Consider the following 22142-nt stretch of genomic DNA (forward strand, 5'->3'; position numbering starts at 1 on the left):
CTCGTCCATGAGGCTCATTTCGTATGCGGCCGAGGGGGCGAGTAGAGCGGCGGGTACAGGCATTGCTCTACGGAGGCAAGCCTGGCTCCGCCTGTGTCATTTCACGGAGGCCTTCAAGTCTTCATTTGCCGACGCCCCCTTTGATGGGTCCTCCCTGTTTGGGCCCAAGGTAAAAGACACACTTACCCGCTGTGAACAGGTGGGTAAGACTCTGACTGCCGTAGGGGCACGATTTTCCACTCCCTTTCGGCCTTATCCCAAGGCTAAAAGAGGAGGGAAAATGTGGTTCCGTAGATCTCAGACGTCTTACCCCTCTCAGCAGGAAGGTTCCCCCTCCAGAGGCAGAGGAGGGGGAAATTCATCAGGAAGACGCCGTCCCAGAGGCGGCAGAGGCCCTCGCAACACTGGAGACCGCGAGTCCTTTCGTGGCTCTTCAGCCTTTCATAGTCCCTGAGGGATTGCCTGACTGTGCTGCTCCGGAGCCAGTCGGGGGTCGTTTTTCGAAGCACCTGAAGGCCTGGGAAGGGATCACTCAGGACCGATGGGTGCTTCGAATTATCGCCGGAGGTTACTCCATCCCATTCTGTTGCCCCCCCCCCTCAGTCCAAAGAAATCCCGGACCCGCCACCCAGTCAACGGGATACCGCAGCCTCAGAAGTTTCAAAGCTGCTGCAAAAAGGAGGCATCCAACCGGTCCCCGCAGACCAGATCGGATTAGGGACTTACTCAAGATTCTTTTTGGTGCCAAAAAAGACCGGGGACTTGAGGGCCATTTTGGACCTAAGCAACCTAAACCGTTCAGTCAAGAAGTCCAAGTTCCGAATGGTCACTTAACAAACCATTCTCCCATTGTTGGAGAAAGGTGTTTGGATGTGCTCCATAGACCTCAAGGACGCGTATTATCATATCAGAATACATCAAACATCCAGGAGACACTTGCGCTTCAGCCTAGGAGGCAGTCATTTTCAGTTCCATGCGCTGCCCTTTGGTCTCACCACAGCCCCCAGGGTGTTCACCAAATGCTTGGCAGTAGTGACGGCTCACCTGAGAAGTCTAGGATTCCAGGTGTTTCCATACCTAGACGACTGGCTCCTAACTGCCACCTCCAAGCATCTACTTCTACAGAGCCTGCAAGCCACAATATCACTGGGCAATTCCCTTGGAATCACCTTCAATTGGCCAAAGTCTGTGTTGCGGCCATCTCAAAGAATAAGATTCATAGGGGTAGAGATAGATTCAAACCAGATGCGGGTCTATCTACCTACAGACAGTATTCAGACCATTCAAAATCAGGTTCGAGCCTTACTCCCCAGGTCCAAAGCCCCAGCCAGAATGGTCCTACAGCTATTGGGATCGATGTCTGCCACAGTTCTGCTAGTTCCCTTGGCAAGGTTACACATGAGAATCCTCCAGTGGCTTCTTTCAACTCAGTGGTCCTTTCAGGAACTCCCTCTCAATCATCTCATATGGATCACAGAATCTTGCAAACGGGACCTTCGCTGGTGGCTAGTGTCCTCCAATTTGGATCAGGTACGACCCTTTGTTCTTCCTCCTCCGGCGGCCACTTTGACCACGGATGCCTCCCAGATGGGGTGGGGGGGGGGCATTCCCTGGGCAGGTCAGTCCAAGGCAAATGGCACCCGGAAGAGACCCCTCTCCACATCAACATCCTAGAAATGAGGGCAGTACTCCTGTCCCTTCAAGCCCTTCACGATTACCTCCCTCAGGGAGTAATTGCAGTTCACTCAGATAACATGTCAGTTGTCTGGTACCTGAACAAACAGGGAGGGACCAGATCCTATCCTCTTTGCAGAGAAGCCATGAGAGTTTGGGAATGGGCAGTCTCGACCAAACGCTTCATAGTGGCTACTCACATACCGGGCAAGTCCAATGTCATAGCCGACAGGTTGAGCAGAACCATCCTTTCCCCTCACGAATGGTCTCTGAATATGACAGTTACAAGGCAAATTTTCAGCGAATGGGGAGTTCCGTGTTGCGACCTCTTCGCGACTCCTCTGAATGCGAAGTGCAAAGAATTTTTCTCCCTAACCCCGGCTCCGGGGAAGAGCCCCATGGACGCATTAGTCCATCCTTGGCCCACCGGCCTCCTTTATGCCTTCCCTCCAGTGCCTCTCCTCCCCAGGGTGATTCAAAAGGCATCTCTCTTAGGGAGCAAGATGATCTTAATTGCTCCTTACTGGCCTCGTCAAGTGTGGTTTCCCTATCTTCGGAAACATGCTCTGGAAGGTCCATGGTTCCTGGACCAGGTCCCAGACCTACTGATTCATCAGTCGGGACTACTACACCAGTCCCTACACACCTTAAAATTGACGGCCTGGCTCCTCCTCTTCCGACGATAGTCAGGAGACATGCACTGGATCCAGATGTGGTGCACATATTATCTTCAGCCCACAAGTCTGCTACGAAGAAACTGTATTCTAGCAAATGGAAAAGGTTTGCTATTTGGGCTCAACTCCGGGGCCTGGACCCCATTTCTACTCCCGTGGCAGAAGTACTCAAATTCCTGACCTCTCTTTTCAATCAAGGCTCTTCAGTTTCTACCATCAAAGTACAATTGGCAGCGATTTCTAATTTTCATGAATCCATAGACCCACCTTTAATGAGCAACAGGTTGTGTAAGACCTTCTTGAAAGGTGATGCTCTATTAAGACCTCCGATTTCTCATCCTGCACCTCCATGGGATCTCGATATAGTATTACGTGCCTTGACTTCTTTTCCCTTTGAACTGGCAGCTACCTGTGACCTAAAGTTTCTATCATGGAAGACAGCCTTTCTAGTGGCGATTACTTCAGCCAGAAGGGTTTCAGAACTTCAAGCTTTGTCAGTGAAACCCCCGTACTTGGTTTTTCATACAGACAGGGTGTCCCTCAGACGAAATCCTTCTTTTGTTCCTAAAGTCTGTTCTACTTTATGCTTGCAACAGTCGTTAGAGCTTCCAGTTTTTTTCCCAAAATACTCCAATAAAGCGGAGTTTATTTTCCACACACTAGATGTCCACAGACAGTTACGGTTTTAGATAGGACCAAACAATCAAGGAAAACAGATCAGTTGTTTGTATCCTTTGCAGAAAACAAATTGGGCAATGCTGTCACAAAGGTCACTATTGCCAAATGGATCAGGGACTGTATTACTCAAGCTTATATTTATTCTAACAAAGAGCTTACCACCTCTGTCAAGGCTCATTCTACAAGGGCTATGGCTACTTGTAGCATTTCATTCTAAGCTTGCTATTGGTGACATTTGTGCTGGCTACATGGTCTTCCCGCACACCTTCATTTCTCACTACAAATTAGATGTGGCATCTAGAGGACGAGCTTCATTTGGTTCCACAGTGCTCAGGAGTGTTTTCCAATGAGCCACCCGGATTTAGGTGCTAGGACGCTGTCCCATCAGTCAGAATGTAGGCGAGATAGGATCACATAACATCTTTTAGTTATATACTCACCATAACTTCAGATGTTTGGGATCCATCTCTTTACATTCTAATAACCCACCCTCCTTCCCCTTCCTTGGAGATCAGAGGATATCAGAAGGTCCGAATCCTGTTGTTTCATCTTGAAACATCTAACAATGTTATATAAACAAGCTGTGCATGTGTGCATGAATGCGGACAAGCAAGATCTGGGGGATTAGTGGTGGTGCATCCTGGGACAAAGATAGCTCAGCCAATTAGAGGCCTCGCTCTATAGCATAAGCGTGCCGAGTCGGAGCCGAGGGATCGGCTCCGAACCCATCAGTCAGAATGTAGGCGAGATGGATCCCAAACATCTGAAGTTATGGTGAGTACATAACTAAAAGTTATGGTCTGATGAGACCAAGGTTGAACATTTTTGGCCACAATTCCAAAAGGTATGTTTGGCGCAAAAACAACACTTCACATCACTAAAAGAACACCATCACCATGATGACACGTGGTGGTGGCAGTATCATGCTTTGGGGTTGCTTTACTTCACCTAGAACTAGGGGCTTTAGTCAAGGTGGAGGGAATTATGAACAGTTCCAAATACCAATGACTTTTGGCCCAAAACCTTTAGGCGTCTGCTAGAAAGCTGAAGATTGAGGAATTTCACCTTTCAGCAAGACAGTGACCCCAAGCATACATCCAAATCAATAAAATAATGGCTTCACCAGAAGAAAATTAAAGTACTAGAATAGCCCAGCCAGAGCCCAGACCTAACTCCAATAGAAAATCTGTGGGGTGAACTGAGGAGGACTGTGCACAAGAGATACCCTCACAATCTGACAAATTTGGAGCGCTTTTGCAAGGAAGACTGGGCAAATATTGCCAAGCCATGTTGATAGACTCCTACCCAAGTAGACTGAATGCTGTAATTAAATCAAAAGGTGCTTCAACAAAATTTTAGTTTAAGGGTGTGGACACTTATGCAACCAGCTTATTGTACATTTTTTATTTTTTATATTTTTTCCCCTAACAGATTTGTTTGTTTTTCAATTGAATTGTCCAGGTTATAGGTCACATTAAAGATGGGAAAAGTTTTGAAATGATTTATTGTGGTCTCATTTTTTTACATCACAAAAACCTGGCATTTTAATGGGTGTGTGGAGATATGCTCTAGAGAGAAGAGGAATGAAGGTCAGCAGGACTAAGACAGAATATATGTGTGTGAATGAGAGGGAGGATAGAGGAATGGTGAGGATGCAGGGAGTAGAGGTGGCGAAGGTGGATGAGTTTAAATACTTGGGATCAACAGTTCAGAGTAATGGTGAGTGTGGAAGAGAGGTGAAGAAGAGTCCTGCCTGGAGAAGAGTGTCAGGAGTGATTTGTGACAGACGAGTACCAGTAAGAGTGACATGGAAGGTCTACAAAAGGGTAGTGAGACCAACTATGTTATATGAGTTGGAGACAGTGGCAGTGACAAAAAGGCAGGAGTCAGAGCTGGACATGGCAGAGTTAAAGATGTTAAGATTTGCACTGGATGTGACGAGGATGGACAGGATTAGGAATAAGTATATTAGAGGGTCAGCCGAGGTTGGAAGGTTTGGAGACAAAGCCAGAGAGGCAAGATTATGTTGGTTTGGACATGTGCTGAGGAGGGATGCAGAGTATATTGGGAAAAAAGATGTTAAGGATGAAGCTGCCAGGTAACAGGAAAAGAGGAAGGCTTAAGATAAGGTTTATGGATGTGGTGAGTGAGGACATGCAGGTGGTTGGTGTGACAGAGCAAGATGCCGAGAACAGGAAGAAATGGAAACAGATGATCCGCTGTGGCGACCCCTAACAGGAGCAGCCAAAAGAAGAAGTGTACACTTTTTATATCCACTTTATATCTAGGGGCAGCAAATTCAATCTGAAGGATGTTAGGTTGACAGGGCATTATGGGTAAAGGGAGTAGTTTGAGAGTTCTTGGACACAATGATCTGTTAGAAGCTGCAAAGTCAGATTTGAGTCTCGGATCCAAACCCCGAGGAAGAATGAAAATGGACAACATGGATGGAACGGTGTGGTGAGTGCATAACTTTTTTTTTTTTTTATTCTTTAGCCATTGGAGAAGTAGCAGTGGTGCTGTGCAGTAACTGTCACCACACATATGATTGTCATCATGCAAAAAATACTGCAGACCCTAACTGTGGTATATATGACTTGCAGGAAATCCACTACTGTCAGACTAATCTCACCAGATTGAGGTTATTCAGAAAGAACAAGAAAGCCAGCAAGAACCACCTAGAATTGAAGTAGTTCATTCAAAAAGCAAAGTAAAGCCTTGTCGGGCCCATTAAAATGGTGGTACAGAAATTACCTGATCTCAGTGAACCAGAAATGAAATTGATCTCAATGAGAAGTAGTAGTTCAAAATGAACCTGTTGAGGCTATGATAGTTCACTGACTGCTTAGAGTATTCACTAACAGCTGTGCATTAAAACTTTGATGTTCATTTGATATCCGCACAAGCATTGCACTACAGTGTACAGTGCTTGTTCTATATGGCAACAATTGCGTAGTCAAGTGCAGAAGATTAAGGCTTCAAGTGCTAATGATTTTTCCACATTGTCTCTTTTTATTCCCTTGGCCTCTGTTTGCCTGCTCTGTGACTGTAAAGAAGTCACTTAACCAGACTGTACTTCTGGGTCACCCCTGAAATGTCTAGTGGGTTTAACTGGTTAATAGATGAATAAAATTAAAATAATAATAATAAAATATAGATGAAAATTTCCATTACAGAGGCAGATGCCTACTTTTATAGTTGTGATTGTACTGTGGTTTACGGAGCAGACATTGTTGTCAGGTTTTAGGTATTAGTAGATATGGTTTGGTGGTTGTGGGGTTCAGTGTTTTGAGGTGACATTTTTGCATGCAAACAGTGGCCAGGGTTGAACACAAGTATATGTGTGCCATCCTCAGTAAGTGCAAAATTCAAATGTGGTAATGAAACCTATTACTTAATAGTGTTGAGGAGATAAGTTTTGCATACCAAGGCCTCAGCTGTGTACTTTGTGATTTTGAACAAATTCATTAACTAGGTACATGACCAAACAGTAGTTAAGTAACCTAATCCATGTTGTTTGAAAACCAAGTATTCCATCAATGTCTGAAATACTGCAATCTTGAAATTAACATATTTACTGTGTAGAAATTAAATTTATTTTGAATTTTTTACAAGATTAGTATTTTTAAAGTCAATTAAATGACAGTTAGCTAACTGATAGTTGACAGGTGGTTTTGCATTCCCTTAACCACCTTGTCAAAGTTACTGACAAGTTTTGCCTTTGTATTCCTTCCTGCGAGGTACTTGTGACACTTTGCACACTGATACACAAGATAAATTAATAAGAAGGAAGCACTACTGACAGTTAATTGTAATTTTTGTGTGGTTTATAGTTGTGCACATACTGCCTTATTGTGATGCCCAACAGTTAACACCCCTTGACTGCAGTGATACACAGTGGTGAATACCTTTCAAGTTCTTGTTCATGTGCATGTATGGATTTGTTGCAGTGTGGAAATAATGTGGCAGATATCGATCTTCTAATCTTTCTGCACGGTCACTTTGTAGAGATTATGTACAGAACTTGACCTGAAGGAGTTGGGAGTACCTTTGGGCCCACGGAAGAAAATCCTAAGTTTTGTAAAAAGCAAAAAAAATCGAAAGGTAAACGTGAGTAGTATCTGTTTTCTTAACTTGCAAATACAGTATTTCTACTTCAGTCTTGTTGATTATCAAACATGAAGAATTTTTTATGTCCTATATTTTACCTGAATAGCATTATAGCAAGTGAGATTGTGTAGTGGAGTTTTGTGTATGCTTTATATACAAAATAAACATGACTGTATGTGTGCATGCTTTATGCAGTCCACTGATCATGTTTTAGTGCTACATTAATGTGTTTTCTAAAGATATGCCACATGGATGTAAGTGATGCATGGAGCTATGCAAAGCAGCTGTATGGACACAACACACATTTCAAAAATATACAGAATGTTCGAGTTCGATAAGTGAGCGGCAAGTAAGATTTAGCAGCATTGAAAGTGATTGATAGCATATGGAGTAAGAAATTATTTGGAAATATTTCCAATACTGTATGAGGCAGCACACAACAGATTAGGCCCTACCAATGTTGACAGAACACAAAGAACCATACAGGGAGCTGCGTGTATTGCCAGGCGGTACTGACTAGAGTGTGGCGGTGTCACTGTAACAGACTAGGAGGTCATGGACTTGTCTGTGCCAGATTGTGGTACAGGTATGTGTTATCCATGCACCAGGAGTTTATATACATGACCACAAAAGGTAAATGACAGATTAGTGTGTATTATGCATCTGGTAAATCTACTGTGGTAACAGCATTATAGTCAAAGTGGCATTAGTGTTAATGTGATGCTTAGAGTAGTGCATGTGTCAGAGTGCTTGCATTTTTGTTATATTTAGTGGTTGATGTACCAGGCCCAAATGTTTTAAATTACCACCACAGAGGATGTCCTTCCATATTACTGTTGCAGTATTCTTCACTGAAGGGATCTCCTGCCAAGGATAGCCCAATGTCCATCCAGTATACCAAAGCCTTCAGAATTTATAGGTGCCGTATGTCACACTTATGCTCCCGCTTAGGGTGTAGACATAAAGGTGACATACAAACACTAATACTAAGAAGTTATTTGCCGTCAGTCTGACCACCATTCTTAAACATTGGTATGAGCATCCGTCAGCTTGCTGGTTACCAAGCTTTCTTCAGATAAGCAGCTCGTTGGGGTTTCTTCTCTGTTTTTTCTCAATTTTATTACTTGTGTTCATGTCATTCAAGAAGGGAAATCATCAGTGTGGGAGGCAGATTCCCCATACAGACCATCACAAACAGTGTCTTTTTTTTTTTTTTTTTGCCCAGGTGCTTCCCAAAACCATATACAGTGCTCTGTCTGTCAAGTGTTTGTCCCTAAGACCCTCCAAAGTTGTTTAATTTGCTCTCCATATACCTTGAGAACCTGTGTCTTAAATGATTGGCTGAGGGTGTTATGGCAGAATCCTTCCATCCTGAGGGACAGCTATCTTCCAAGAAGACAGCCAGAAAGTGTAAGCCTGATCCTTTTGCTTTCCAGCCTTCACCGGAAATCTCTATAAAATCTAGTGAAAACCCTGAAGAGCACCTAATGCTTGCATCAGATTCCTCTGCAGTCACCCCATCAGAGGCCAGCATAGATCCAACTTCTCACACATCCTCTGAGGCTTTTCAAGTGTCTTCTCTGGACATTGAGGGAGAACTATGGGTGATTAGTTCCGAGGGGCCAAGGGGGATTCCTCAAATCTTAGTCTGCAAAGAGATTCCTACTATAATCATTGAATCTCTCCAAGGGACTGAGTTGCTGAGGGTTGTTAGGGCAGACTTCCTGCTTAAGAAAAGCAGAAGATCTAGTATTTTACCCCTGTTGCTGAAGATCCCCAATGTGAATGGCAGGATTTTACTAAAGGCTTGTTTAATGTATTGATGGCCTTGAAGCCTCCTCAAAGTGCGTCAGTCTCTGCTTCTTCCTGGTCTTCCTTCCCTGTTACGAGGACAATGGAACAGGATTCCTCAGATGATGACCTAGATTCTGTGGAGGAATCCTTTCCATACTCATCTCATATTCCTTCTCCTCTAATCTATGGTTCAGTGGAAGAGGATTCTTTGAGCCCGTATTCCCCCTTGGAAGAATTATCTTTTGGGATGCTATTGCTTGTATGATGGAGTACTTTAAGTCGGATTGTTCCCAGGTCTTTAAGATTCAAAATAAATGCTATGAGCTTTTACAAATGGAGGCTTCTAAGCCATTTGCAGTTTTTGTTGTGTTGGCAACATTTTTGGACACCACCTCTGTTGCTTCTATATCCCCTGGCCCCTAAGAAACCTGACAGGTTCTGCAGAGTTCCTGAGGACTGCAAGTTCTTGTTTAAATGTTCCTCTGCTGACTCTTCTGTGGTTTCAGACTCAACTGATAAGCCTTCTAAACTTTTGCCTTCTTCTAAGCTCCTTCCTTCTGATAAGGATAGTAGAGCTATGGAAAGGTTGGGTAAAAAGTATATACTGCTGCCACCTTGTCATTTCGGGCTATTAAGTACCAAACCTGCATGACCAAGTATGTCTTCGCTCTCCTTTCTCGGGTAGCTAAGATTGTATCTGATCTGCCTGATTCAGAAGGAAAGCCACAGCTCTTTCCCTGCTTAGTTTCACTTTCCAGGTTGCTTGTCACACCATAAAATGCAGTTACAATGCTGCTGATGCCTCTTTCAGGGTTGCTGCTTTTCATTGTGTGATGAGGCGTTATTGTTGAGTTGGTCTTCAGGTCTTGCCTGATGATGTTAAAGCCAAACTTTTGGATGCTCCTCTGGATAATAAAAATCTTTTGCCACAGCTGCTGTTGACCCTTTTCAAGTCCCTCCAGGATAAGTGTAAGACCATGAAGGAACTTGAATAGTTTTGTCTCCCCTATACCCAAATTTCAGAGGCATTCCCCTTCTAAGTCTGCCTTTGTTAGTAGGTAGACTCATCACCCTCCCAAAGGTAAGAAGGGATCCAGGAGCTTTCCACTTGTTAAGTCCACTCAGACTTGTACTTCTCATAAACTCTCTTTTCAGGTCCAACCTGTTTGTTTGACATTTTGCTTTCTGTCCTCAGCCATGTCCCCTTGTCTGTCCACCTTTCTCTGCCTTTCCCATATTTGCAACAGATCACCTGAGACTCTTGGCTGCTGTCTGTCATTTGTCATAGGGATTTCATGATATGGAAATCTCTTACCCCCTTTTCTGGCATTCTGCAGCCTCCTCCAGACCAACGCTCTCTTTTCCCAGAGGTTTTGCAGTCCCTCTTGAATCAGGGTACCATTCAACCAGTTTCACCCACCTAAGTGGGAAGGGGTTTTTACTCCCAAATGTTTTTGGTTCCTTGAAAGGAAGGGGAATGGAGACCAATTCTGGACATCTCTTTCCTCAACAATTTTCTCATGGTCTGTTCTTTCAGAATGTTGTCTTTTCAAACTTTGTTTCCTCCTCTTCTCACCAGGCCTTCTTTGTCTCTTTAGACCTTAAGGATGCCTGTCTTCCCATCCCTATTCACCCTCAGTTCAGGACATTTTTGTTTCTCTGTTTCTTCCTCTCATTTTCAGTTCTCTGCTTTGCCCTTTGGCCTTTCTTTTGCCCCAAGGATATCCACCAAATGCCTCGCTCCAGTCATTGCCTTTTGCAGACTTTGAGGGATGTAGATATTTCCTTTTCCTCATCTAGACAACTTGCTTATTTAGGCTTCTTCTCCCAGCAGTCTTCTGCAAGATCTTCACTTTACCATTTGTCTGTTACAAAGTATGGGGTTCACCATCAATTTCAAGAGGTTTATGCCCTCCCAAGATCACATGTTACTCATTTGCAGTATTCTGACCATTAATATGTTATCTCATCCTACTGCTAAGGTTTTATGTCTGGCAACCTTCTTCCAGTCTCCTCTTCCTCTGTCCTCTCTCATGGCCAGGTAATTTCTCAGGATTCTGGGGTTTATGGCCTTCACCATTCCCATGCTTCCTCTTATCAGGCTCCATATGAGGAAGCATGGGAATGGTGGAGGCCATAACATGCTTCCTCTTACCAGGCTTCATATGAAGAAGTTTCAGTTGTACCTCATATCTGTGTGTTTTCAACATTGCCACTCCTGGAGTTGCCTATTCCTTTGCTTCCTTGTCTCAAACTCGAGCTCCAGAGGGAATTCAGCAAATTTCTGTCAATCTGAGACTGCCCTTTCATGTTCCATTTCCTCCCATAAATTGTTCATGAACACCTCAGACCTAGGTTGGGGTGCTTCTTGTGGCCCTATGATGGTTCAGGGTCTCTGGCCTCTTCTTCAGAGGTCAGATCATACCAACATAAAAGAGATGAGAGCTCTCCTTCTGTTTCTACATGCCTTTCATCCTCTTTTTCTCCCTGGTTGCATGAAAAATCATCACAGACTGTACCACCATGATGTGGTATATCAATAAGCAAGGGGGTATGAGGTTTTTTCTCCTTTACAGGGTAGCTCTTCAGGCCTTGAATCTGGCAATCAGTTTTCAGATGACTGTTTAGACAGTTTACATTCCTTCAGAGCACAGTCTTAGTGGCAGACTCTCTGAGCAGGCCCAGAACATAGCCTCATGAATTGATGCTTCACACAGATATATGTTTTTGGACATAGTCCATTGGTGGGGTATTCCTCAGGTAGATCTTTCTGCCTCCCGACAGAACAGGCAACCTCCTCTATTCTGTTCAAGAGTACCAAGTCCTCTGGTTTAGAAAGTGGACACCCTGGCTTGTCCTTGGAAGGGAATGTTTCTGTATGCCTTTCCTTCTCTTCCTCTGCTGCCAAGAGTTCTGCACAAGACAAGCAGGACTCTCCCAAAATCTTGTAGGTGACTCCCTTTTGGCCAGACAGCACTAGTTCACCCTTCTTTTTTTATCTAGCCAGGGGCAGTCGCCACAAGTTACCTCACAGGTGGATCTTCCCACACAAGAGAAGGGATCTCTTATCCATCCTCACCTCTCCACTCTTCAAATTACACTTTTAGCCATGTCTTTTCTGAGGATGTGCTGCGGGTTCTGCAGGAGGCCAGGAAACCAACTACAAGAAAATCATGCACGCCTAATGGAAAATATTTTCTGTTTTTTGTGCCTCTCTCACAAACAGGATACCTCCTCAGTAGGGGATTCCTTTGTTACTCTCTTATTTGTGTGATCTCCTCCTTGCTGGCTTGGCATAATTCACCTATCAGCTATCTCTGCTTGTCTACACTGAAACCCTCCTTTGGCCTCTCAGTTTGAGGTCAGACAATTTCTGAAATGCATTCTTATCATGCCCCCGAGAAGATCTATTCCTCCTCCTTTAGACCTCAGTTTTGTTCGTGAAAAATTGACTGTGGCTCTTTTTCAGCATGCCAGCTCAGCATCCTTGCGACTTTGTACTTTGAAGGCTGTTCTGGTGTTGGCTCATACTTCATGCAAGAGAGTGTCTGAGCTTCAAGTTCTTATGGACATTCCTCCTTTTTTAATTTTTCACAGAAACAGGGTTTTTCTTTGTACAAATCCTTATTTTATGTCCAGGGTGGATAATGAGTTGTCCTTTAATCAGTCTATTCAGCTTCCTTACTTTTTTTCCTTCTCTGCAGTCTGCCAATGAGAAGGTTCTCCACACCTTGGACCTACATAGAGAGTTCAGATATTATTTGGATAAAGCAAGGCATCCAATGTTTATTTTTGTCCGATTCATCTGTAGGTTGTTGGATCTGACTGAATCTGACCTCAGCACCGATCTTAAAGTTTTTCAGTTCCAGGGCTCTGACTCCTCCCCTACCCATAATTCCTTGGTTCCCACCCTACTACACCAGATCTCGTTTGCCCCTGAAGTGTTCATTGTGCATCCAAGGGCTCCTTTTCTGCATATCTTTGTGATTATTGCTAACTGAAAACCACTACCAACTCCTCCCTTACCAAGAGAGATTTACCCTGTCTAGTTTAGTGTATAGTTACCTATAATATTTTCTTAGGTAGATTAGATGTTTAGATAATAGTTAATTCTGTTTTTTCATAGATTTTTCTTGAAATACTTATAGTGGTGTTTAGTATAGTTGCATTTATGGTAAGAATTATTTACTAGTTTAGTCAGCCAATATTTTTGATCATACTATGTGCATGCTAGTGTGTTTCATCTTTTCTCTTATGGCTGATGGTTGGTGTTGCATGTCTCTTGTATTCAGATGAGACAATGAGGCACTGTGATGGGTTCAAGTTGTTTATTGTACATAAACATATCAGGAGCTGTAACTGGAACATATATTTAAGCTGACTTCCTCAATACTTCAAGCACACCCGCATGTGCATCTCCATTCATGCCTTTATTCACTCTGACTATACAAAATGGCTCTGGTCTTGCACATGCTCAGGAGCTTATATGCACGTGCTCTCTAGCTACAGTGGCTGACTAGGTTAGGTGCAATACACACAATGATCTACATCCACCTCCTTTGATTTGTTCTACATGCAATAGGAGAACAAGACATTTTACATGCTAGATATCACATTAACATTTAACAAAAAATGAATTCAAGTCCAAGTTGCTGTGTATCTCGGAGTGGGTCTGGAAATTCTACCCGATCTGGTCACATAAAAACTTTGACTGGGTTTAGCAACAGGGACAGTCTCTGGGGATTTTTTTACAATTGGAGCTTTGGGGATTACATCAGGATTACTTGAAGAAAGTACACTGTCCTCTGGAATTTGGACAAGTATAGAGTCACTCTGAGAAATTGAGTCTCTGGCACAGGCAATCTGCTGCGTCACTGGTTCAGAGGCTGGTAGTATGCGTCTTCAATTCCTTTTGAAATCTATTCCATCAGATTGTACAATGTAAGATCTCAGTTCTTTTCAAATATTTTTATCAATTCCCACTCGGTCATATCATTTAGATGTCTGCATTCTCACAGTGTCTCCTTGTCTTAATGGTCTAAAAGGTTTGCTGGATTTATCATAATACAACTTTTGTGATTGGCATTTTTTTAAAAGTTGCATCTTGACCACACTGTTCTTTGCATTTGGAATCAATAATTGTTTACAGAATGGAAGAGTTGTTCTAGTCTGTCTGGACATCAGTCTTTGAGCAGGTGAACCAAGCAAATTATCTCAAAGAATGTTTCTGAGATTAAGTAGAAAAACATCAGTACCATCTCTCCTGGATTTCTCCAACAAGTATTTTGCACTTTGAACTGCAAGCTCAGCTAATCCATTGGACTTTGGATACTCAGGACTACTAGTAATATGGACAAAGTCCCAAGACTCAGCAAAATTCTGAACTACTGACTTGTAAACTGTGCACCATTGTCAGATTCAACTTTGTGCGTACTATCTTGAACAAAAAAATGGCTCTCCAGTTTTGTAATGACAGTGCTGGATGTTAAGTTAGAAGAAGGTCAATTTCAAACCAATTAAAATAAGAGTCTACTAACACTAAATAATAATGACCATTCCATTCGAAAATATCAGTAGCAACTGTCAACCATGGTAGTTCAAGAATCTGGTTTAGTTGAAGTGGTTCTTTTTATTGGTGCGATTTAGTACAGTTGCAAATAAAACATGCAAGAATTTCCTTCTGTATATTTTTTGACATAGAAGGCCAAAATACCATGCCTCTTGCCCTTCTTTTGGTTGAATATCAGTACCCGGGTGATCACAATGCAAAATTTGGGTATATCATGTTGTAATGCTTTAGGAATGGTTTACTATTGTTTATTCAAATGGAAAAACATTTTCCGTTCAAATAAACGAATGGTAATACTAAAAGTAAAAAAAAATTACATACACAATGTCAAACCAAACGCTCGACGCATTTGACTCGACTTTGTTGTCGAAACCACCACTTGATAGCTGTATAGGAGTTAATGTAAATCAAACTCCTATACAGCTGTCATGTTTTTGAAGGGGGGCAAGCCCCCTACACCCCCCATGTGGGGGCTGCACCCCCCCTTATATATTCTAACTCCAAGATCGCACTACAGTGGGGATGTGGATGAATTTCCACTCCCCACTGTACCGCGATCTCTATGCAGATGGTCAAATTCCACTTATGCGAATGCGGTTGTGCATTCGCATAAGTGGAGTCGACTATCTGGTGCAAAAGTGCTTGTGCGTTCGACATTTTGTTTTTCGGCACATTGCAGCTGACAGAATGTCATTCGCACAAACAATAGTAAACCTTTAGGCATTACCCCTTTAGAACCGTTCATGATGATTATATCTTCCAGCATGAGCTCATCAAATAGCATTCTCAAAAATCTGTTATCGACCAAATGGTTTACCGAAAGTGGTCAACAATAAAGACTTGTGATCCAGCAAGGCAAAAAAAACAGTGACATTTTGCATGATAGCAGCTGCTACTTCTGTAGTGCACATTGAATGATGAGGATGTTTAAGCGCTTTGTTTAAATCTCTTTGATCAATACATCTTCGAATATCATCTAAGCTTTTCTTATGGGCTACAACAATGGAGGATACCCATTTATTCAGTTCTTTTACTGGAGTTAGAACACCTAAATTCACCATTTTGTCAAGCTGTGCTTTTACTTTGCTCTGCATTGCTACCAGAACCTTTCTTGCTGGTCTGACAACTGAGCTTACTTCTTGGTTTAACTTCATGGAATATGTGACTGGAAATTTGCCAAGCTCGTCTGTGACAATATCAGCATATTCACTGAAAATATTCTGTGTAAAACTATCATGGTTGTTCAGACTTGTATGGTGGACCTCTTTATTAAATGAAATCAGTCCCAGTCTCAAACTGTCCTTAAGGCCTAACAATGACTGCATGTGTCTTTTGAGTACGTAAAACTGCAACTCATAGCTGTTTCCAGCAAAATGGCATGAATGAATTACTGCACCATCAGTCTGAATCTCTTCATCACCATAAGTAAAGTACAGTTTTGTACCTACCATAAATGTAGATGTCCGATAGATATGCAACTGCAGTCATAACATATGGGTTGTCCTGCCTCAGGCAGCCCTCGGTCGGCCGGATTCCAAAGTCTGGGTCCGACGTCGGCTGATGTCGCATTTCTCTCCAATGTCAGAGCGGCTGGAGTATATAAGCATCAGCCGACGCCATCTTCTTCAGTGTTTCTTGCCCCAGATGCCAGGTGCCCTCCAAGGAAGGCTGTAATCAAATTGGAGGACAATAATAGGTTTGCAAGCAATAAACAGATACACCATAACAGATATCCCCAGCTAAGGATAACAGGGAGAAGAATGGACCCAAGGCATAGAGGGGAAGGAGGGAGGGAAAACCCGACTGCAGTTGCATATCTATCGGACATCTACATTTATGGTAGGTACAAAACTGTACTATGTCCTTCAAGAATGCAACTGCAGTCATAACATATGGGTTGAATACCATAGCTTAGCTGGGGGATGTGGTATGCTCTAAGAAAAGGATGGTGTAGCTATCAATCCCTGCAGGACTGCCGAAGCAAAGTCTGCTCTGGATCTGGAATATAAAGGGAGGTTGTAGTGTTTGGAAAATGTATGCACGGAGCTCCATGTAGCAGCTTCTGGAATGTCTTTTGTAGGCACCCCTCTTAAGAATGCTGTAGAGGTGGCTGTAGCTCTGGTGGAGTGTGGTCTGACATTGGCTGGCACACTCTTTCCATGGAAGGAATAACAGAATCTGATGCAATGTCCAATCCATTTTGAAATTGTCTGTTTGGAAATTGCTTTTCCTTGTACTCCAGGGGCGTAAGCTACAAAAAGCTGATCAGACTTCCTACTGGTCTTGGTTCTGTCTAGGTAGTAGCGAAGTTGTCTGTGAATGTCCAAGGTATGTAACAGTCTTTCCCCTTTGTTCTCAGGATTGGGAAAGAAAGTAGGCAGGTGAATTGCTTGATTTAAAGAAACCCTAGATACCAACCACTTTAGGCAGAAAGGTAGGGTTGGTTCGTAAGGAGATCCTGTCTCTGTGAAAAGTTATGAACGGTGGTATTGCCATTAGGGCCTGTAATTCCGAAACCGTTCTTGCTGAGGTAATGGCCAACAGGAAAGCTGTCTTCCAGGAAAGAAATTGTAAATCCACAGAAGCTGCTGGCTCGAAGGGAGGTAGAGTCAATTTTTCTAGGACAAAAAAAAATTGAGGTCCCAAGCTGGTACTGGTGCCTTTCTTGGGGGCTTTATATTCTTGATTCCTCTAAGAAATTGCCTTAACAAAGGATGTGAAAACACAGGTGGATCAGTGTTGTATCTAGCTGAGATAGCTGAAGCATGTATTTTTATGGAAGAGTATGAGAGTCCGTTATGTAGCATATCTGCCAAGTATTCCAGAATGAGTGGAATGCTCAAAAGTGATGCAGCATGACCCTTGTTGGTATTCCAAATGCTGAATCTCTTCCATTTGGCTGAGTAAGCCTTTCTGGTGGATGGTCTGCGGGCTTCTGTTAGTATCCGCTGAACTTCCTTGGAGAGAGGTAAATTGAGGTTATTTATGGGATCTCCCAAGCTGTTAGCTGCAGCGTCTGGATGTTGGGATGAACTGTCCTGAAGTTGTGTTGAGTCAAAAGTTGGGGCCATTGGGGAAGGGCCCACGTTTTGTTGTGACATATGCTCCGTAGTAGTGGGTACCAGTGTTGTCTTGGCCAGTCTGGAGCTATTAGGATCCCCTTGGGCTGCTCTGCTTTGATCTTTAGTAGCACTGTGGTCATCAGTGGCAGAGGTGGAAATGCATAGATTATTAGGGAGCTCCAGTTGAATGAGAGAGCATCTATTTTCCATGCTTGTGGATGATATGTCCTTGAGCAGAACTTTTGTAAGTGATGATTGAGATGGGAGGCAAATAGGTCTACGTCCGGCCTGCCCCATGTCGAGGTGAGTCGTATAAAGATGTCTGGATGTAACGTCTATTCGTGGGGGTCTAGGAAATTCCTGCTTAGACTGTCCGCCAGAACATTGTCTTTGCCTGGAACAAACTGGGATTGTAACTGTATGTTTAGACTCAGTAATTTTTCCCAAAGATTCATTGTCAGTCTGCAAAGGGGGTAAGAATGAGTGCCCCCTTGCTTGTTTATGTACTACATCACAGTGGTGTTGTCTGTCCGTATTAGTAGGTGGCCTTATTGAAGTTGTTGTCCAAAGGCCTCGATGGCATGCATTACTGCCAGCATTTCTTTTTCGGTGATATGCAGATGTGTTTCCTTTGGAGACCATTGTCCTTGAATACATCTGCCCTCCATGTGCGCCCCCCATCCAAGGTCTGAGGCGTCTGTGGTCATGGTCTGTGTTATCTGAGGTTTTTTGAACGACATACCTGTGTTTGACTGGCTTACTGTGGCCCACCGTAGAAATTCCTTTTGAAGACATGGAATGAGCGGTATAGTTGCTTCCAGGTTGTTGCTGTGTTGAGACCATAAGCTTTTTAGGTACCATTGAAGCTTTCTCATGTGTAGTCTTGCTAGTGGAACCAGGAGAATGCAGGATGCCATGTAACCCAGGGCCTGTAGGAATCTCCTTGCAGTCATCTGGGTGAGCTTTGCTAAACTTTTGAAGTAATGAGTTAACTTCTTTTGCTTGTCTTCTGTCAGGTAAGCCATTTGAGAAGCTGTGTCTAGTTTGGCTCCTAAGAAGGGTATTTGCTGGGATGGCTGAAGTCTTGACTTTTGAAAGTTGACTGTGTATCCCAGAGCCTGTAGCAAGTGTATGACATAATTCAAGTTTTTTGTCAAGGTTAGTTTGTCGTCCGCTTGTATGAGGCAATCGTCCAGGTATGGGTAGATTTGAATCCCCTGGAGCCTGCAATGAGCAATTACTGATGCCAGGCATTTCGTGAATACTCTGGGCGCAGTAGATAAGCCAAATGGCAATGCTGAGAATTGATAATGCTCTGGCCCTGCAAGAAATCTGAGGTATCTTCTGCAGCTGTGTCTGATAGGGACATGCAGGCATGCCTCCTTGAGGTCCAGAGTAATCAGCCAAGACCCCTTGTCCAGCATGGGAAGGAGTTGCTGTAGAGTCAGCATTTTAAACTTTGGTACTATGAGAAAAGTGTTTAAAGTGGACAAGTCCAGTATTGGTCTCCATTGAGTTTCTTTTCTTGGAACAAGGAACAGTCTTGAATAAAACCCCTGACCTTGTTCTTGTTGTGGAACTTTTTCTATTGCTTTTATCTGAGCAAGCAGAGAAATTTGCTTGATAGCCTCTGCCCTCTGATTTTGTGGAAGGTTTGGCATGCCCTGTTTTCTTGTCAAGTTATGAAAATGGAACCTGTAACCGTGGTCTATAATGTCCAAAATCCATTTGTCTTTTGTCAGTTTGTGCCAATTTTTTTGAGAACAAAGATAATTTTCCGCCCAAAGGAGCTTCTGTTTGCTCCTTGGTCAGTGGAACTAGAGGAAAGTCATTGAGATTGTCCCTGCGGGGTAAGAGAAACCCCTGTGTCACTTCTTTGGTTTGCTGGTTGCCATTGTCGTCCCCTGTAGGATCCTCTGTATTGCCCTCTTCCTCGGGCACGCCTGTTTTTGCCCCTTTGAAATCTTTCAGGATTAGGAAAGGACCAGTTTTTAGAAGGACAGTTCCTGCTGAATCTGGGTGGCTGAACCTGGAGGAAATCTTTGACTGTCTGAACTGACTTGGCTTTTTCCTCAATGGACTTTAACACATCTTTAGCATTAGCACCAAAAAGCTTGTTCTTTTCCAAGGGTGCATCAAGAAGTTTTGCCTTAACATGATCTGGTAAAGGTTGTTCTTTTAACCATGCATGTCTACTTAATAACCGCCCTGTCATAGCTGCCCCACATGAAGCTTCCAATGCATCATATCCACACTGTAGAAAGTGATTGCTAACCTGCTGAGAATTATGAACAGCCTCTTGCAAAGACTTCCTATCTAAAGGTTCAGGAGAGGCCAATTTTTTCTGTAAATCATCTAACAGGAAATCCTGATATTGAAACATGTGAAAGAGACAATTGAGAGCTCTCATAGATAAAGTAGTGGAGGTGTAAACCTTCTTCCTCATCTCTCTAAGGACCTTGCTTCCCTGTCGGAAGGCAAAGGATTTTTGGAGGTGGTAGCTGAAACCCCTTTAGGCCCTTGGGAAATTGTTTCTAAATCAACAGCATGGGCCTTAAAGAAATGAGAATGGGTTTCTGGGACCCTATAGTATCTGTCAGGCTTGACAGGAGCAGGAGGAAGAGTATCAGGGGTAACACTGGAGTCAGAGTATAGATCATCCAAAACATCAAGCACAGGAGGAATAGCTAAGGGTCTGTGTTGGGGTTTTTTAAGGAATGTTCAAAGGCGCTTTCTGGAATCTGAATATTCCTGGCCTTGCCACTGAAAATGCTCCCTCATGGAATGCAGAACTTCCCCAAAAGAAATATCCTCAGGAGGAGAGGCCGAGGGAATGGAGTCCTCTGCATCTGAATCCTCATAGGTCTGGAAGGGCTCTTCCTGGCTTTCGGAGTGAACAGAGTCCTCAGAATCTTCATCTGAAGAAAGAGGGACAGAGGGTTCAACCCTGGGCCTCTTATCAGGAGGAGGCTGGGATCCTCTCTCAGGATGGGCCTGGGAACCTCTGATCGGGGAAATTAAATCTGCGGCCAAAGACATGATTTGACTTTCAGGAGTAGGCTGAGGTAAGGTTTTAGTAGTAAGATGCTTGGCCTTGCTGGCTGCCTTAGCACGTGTGTAGGCCTTGATAGACATGGACATGGGAGGCCTAGCCGCTCCACGCAGGAGTGACCTTATCAACAGCAATGGTCTCGGCATTTCCTCGGTTTCAGTATCCGGAGGAAAATCAATAACTGGCGTCGGAGTGGCCTCCGCATCGGAGGTATCGGTACGCGTGTCTTCGGTTCAAGCGGTGGAATAACCTCCTCAGAGGGAACCGGGCACTCGCGTAAGTTTTGGCGTCGTGTCAGTGGTGGACGCGGGCCGTGGTTGTCGGTCCCGGTCATTTCGCTTTAGAGTATGCGTTGTCGGTTGTTCCGACGGCATTATATAATCAAATCTTTCGCCGAAAAAGTCTTCAGCGAACTCCGCCCGGCGCCTGAGAGTGCGCTTATTGAAGCGAGCACAGGCGGCACAGGCCGAGACGTCGTGGTCTGGGCCAAGGCAAGGGAGGCAGTAAGAATGGAAATCCTTATGAGGTATTTGTTTACCACAAGACAAACAATTATTTACTTTTTCAGTAATTTCTGACATCGGCTGAGGCAAGAAAAGGTCCCCAACGGGGTACTTAGCTTTTTTGATGACTTCGGTTTCGAAGAATACAGGAGCTGACCGACCGGCACTTGCGAACTGCTTCTGCTTCTGCTTCGGGCACTGCGCTGCAAGAAAGACTGAAGAAGATGGCGTCGGCTGATGCTTATATACTCCAGCCACTCTGACGTCGGAGAGAAATGCGACATCAGCCGACGTCGGACCCAGACTTTGGAATACGGCCGACCGAGGGCTGCCTGAGGCAGGACAACCCATATGTTATGACTGCAGTTGCATTCTTGAAGGACATCTAGTTTTGCACACTTCGTTGAATCAAGTTTCTCACCAACTCTTATTTTAGCAAACATTTGTGCTGATGTAACATTGCACTTGGATCTAGTGTCTGCTTTAAACTCTAAATGTTTTGCATTAATCCGAACAGTACAGAATATTTCACTCTTTGCTGCCAACTGATAATCTACTGTGTTAACTGTTTCATCAATCACAGAGATGCCATCAACATATAAAGTTTGCTCACAGCTCTCTGTCTGATCTAATTGCTTCTTCGAATGCTCTCGTTTAATTAATAAAAGTAGGTGCCACCTTAAACTTGCAAAGCCTTTTGAAATGATTCCACTTTTTACATTTGTGACATTGCTGACCAAAAGCTAAGCACTTCTGTTGTTTAGGTTCATGACTGCCTCCACAGTTACAGCAGTTAATAATAAGGTTCATTGCAGAGGCCCCATTCGGTTTATAACTAAAGTTAGATGTAGCACTGCCTCTTGGTTTATATTTCGTTTGCACCCAACCTTATGTTGCACACTATCAACATTCGCACTGGTAGATACTGTGTGCATATTTTTCTGATTCATAAGCATATTTGTGTGCTTTTCTGTAAGTACATATATTTGACAAATCTCTATGGCCTTGCTCAATATTAAATCACTG

General features: G+C 43.5%; 1 protein-coding gene across 4 annotated transcripts in view; it reads left to right on the plus strand.

The window, feature by feature from the left end:
• DDHD2 (DDHD domain containing 2) overlaps positions 1 to 22142 on the plus strand; it is a 1375691-nt gene that overhangs the window by 751916 nt on the left and 601633 nt on the right. For 3 of the 4 annotated variants that reach the window (XM_044084314.1, XM_044084317.1, XM_044084316.1), the window contains one exon: positions 7035 to 7136. In XM_044084314.1, the coding sequence (XP_043940249.1) occupies positions 7035 to 7136 (102 nt within the window). The remainder of the gene's footprint in view (positions 1 to 7034; positions 7137 to 22142) is intronic. The other variant, XM_044084315.1, reaches the window with a different exon arrangement.

Source organism: Protopterus annectens, chromosome 9.part0, assembly GCF_019279795.1.
Source record: "Protopterus annectens isolate FY-2018-M chromosome 9.part0, PAN1.0, whole genome shotgun sequence".
NCBI classification, from domain to species: domain Eukaryota; kingdom Metazoa; phylum Chordata; order Ceratodontiformes; family Protopteridae; genus Protopterus; species Protopterus annectens.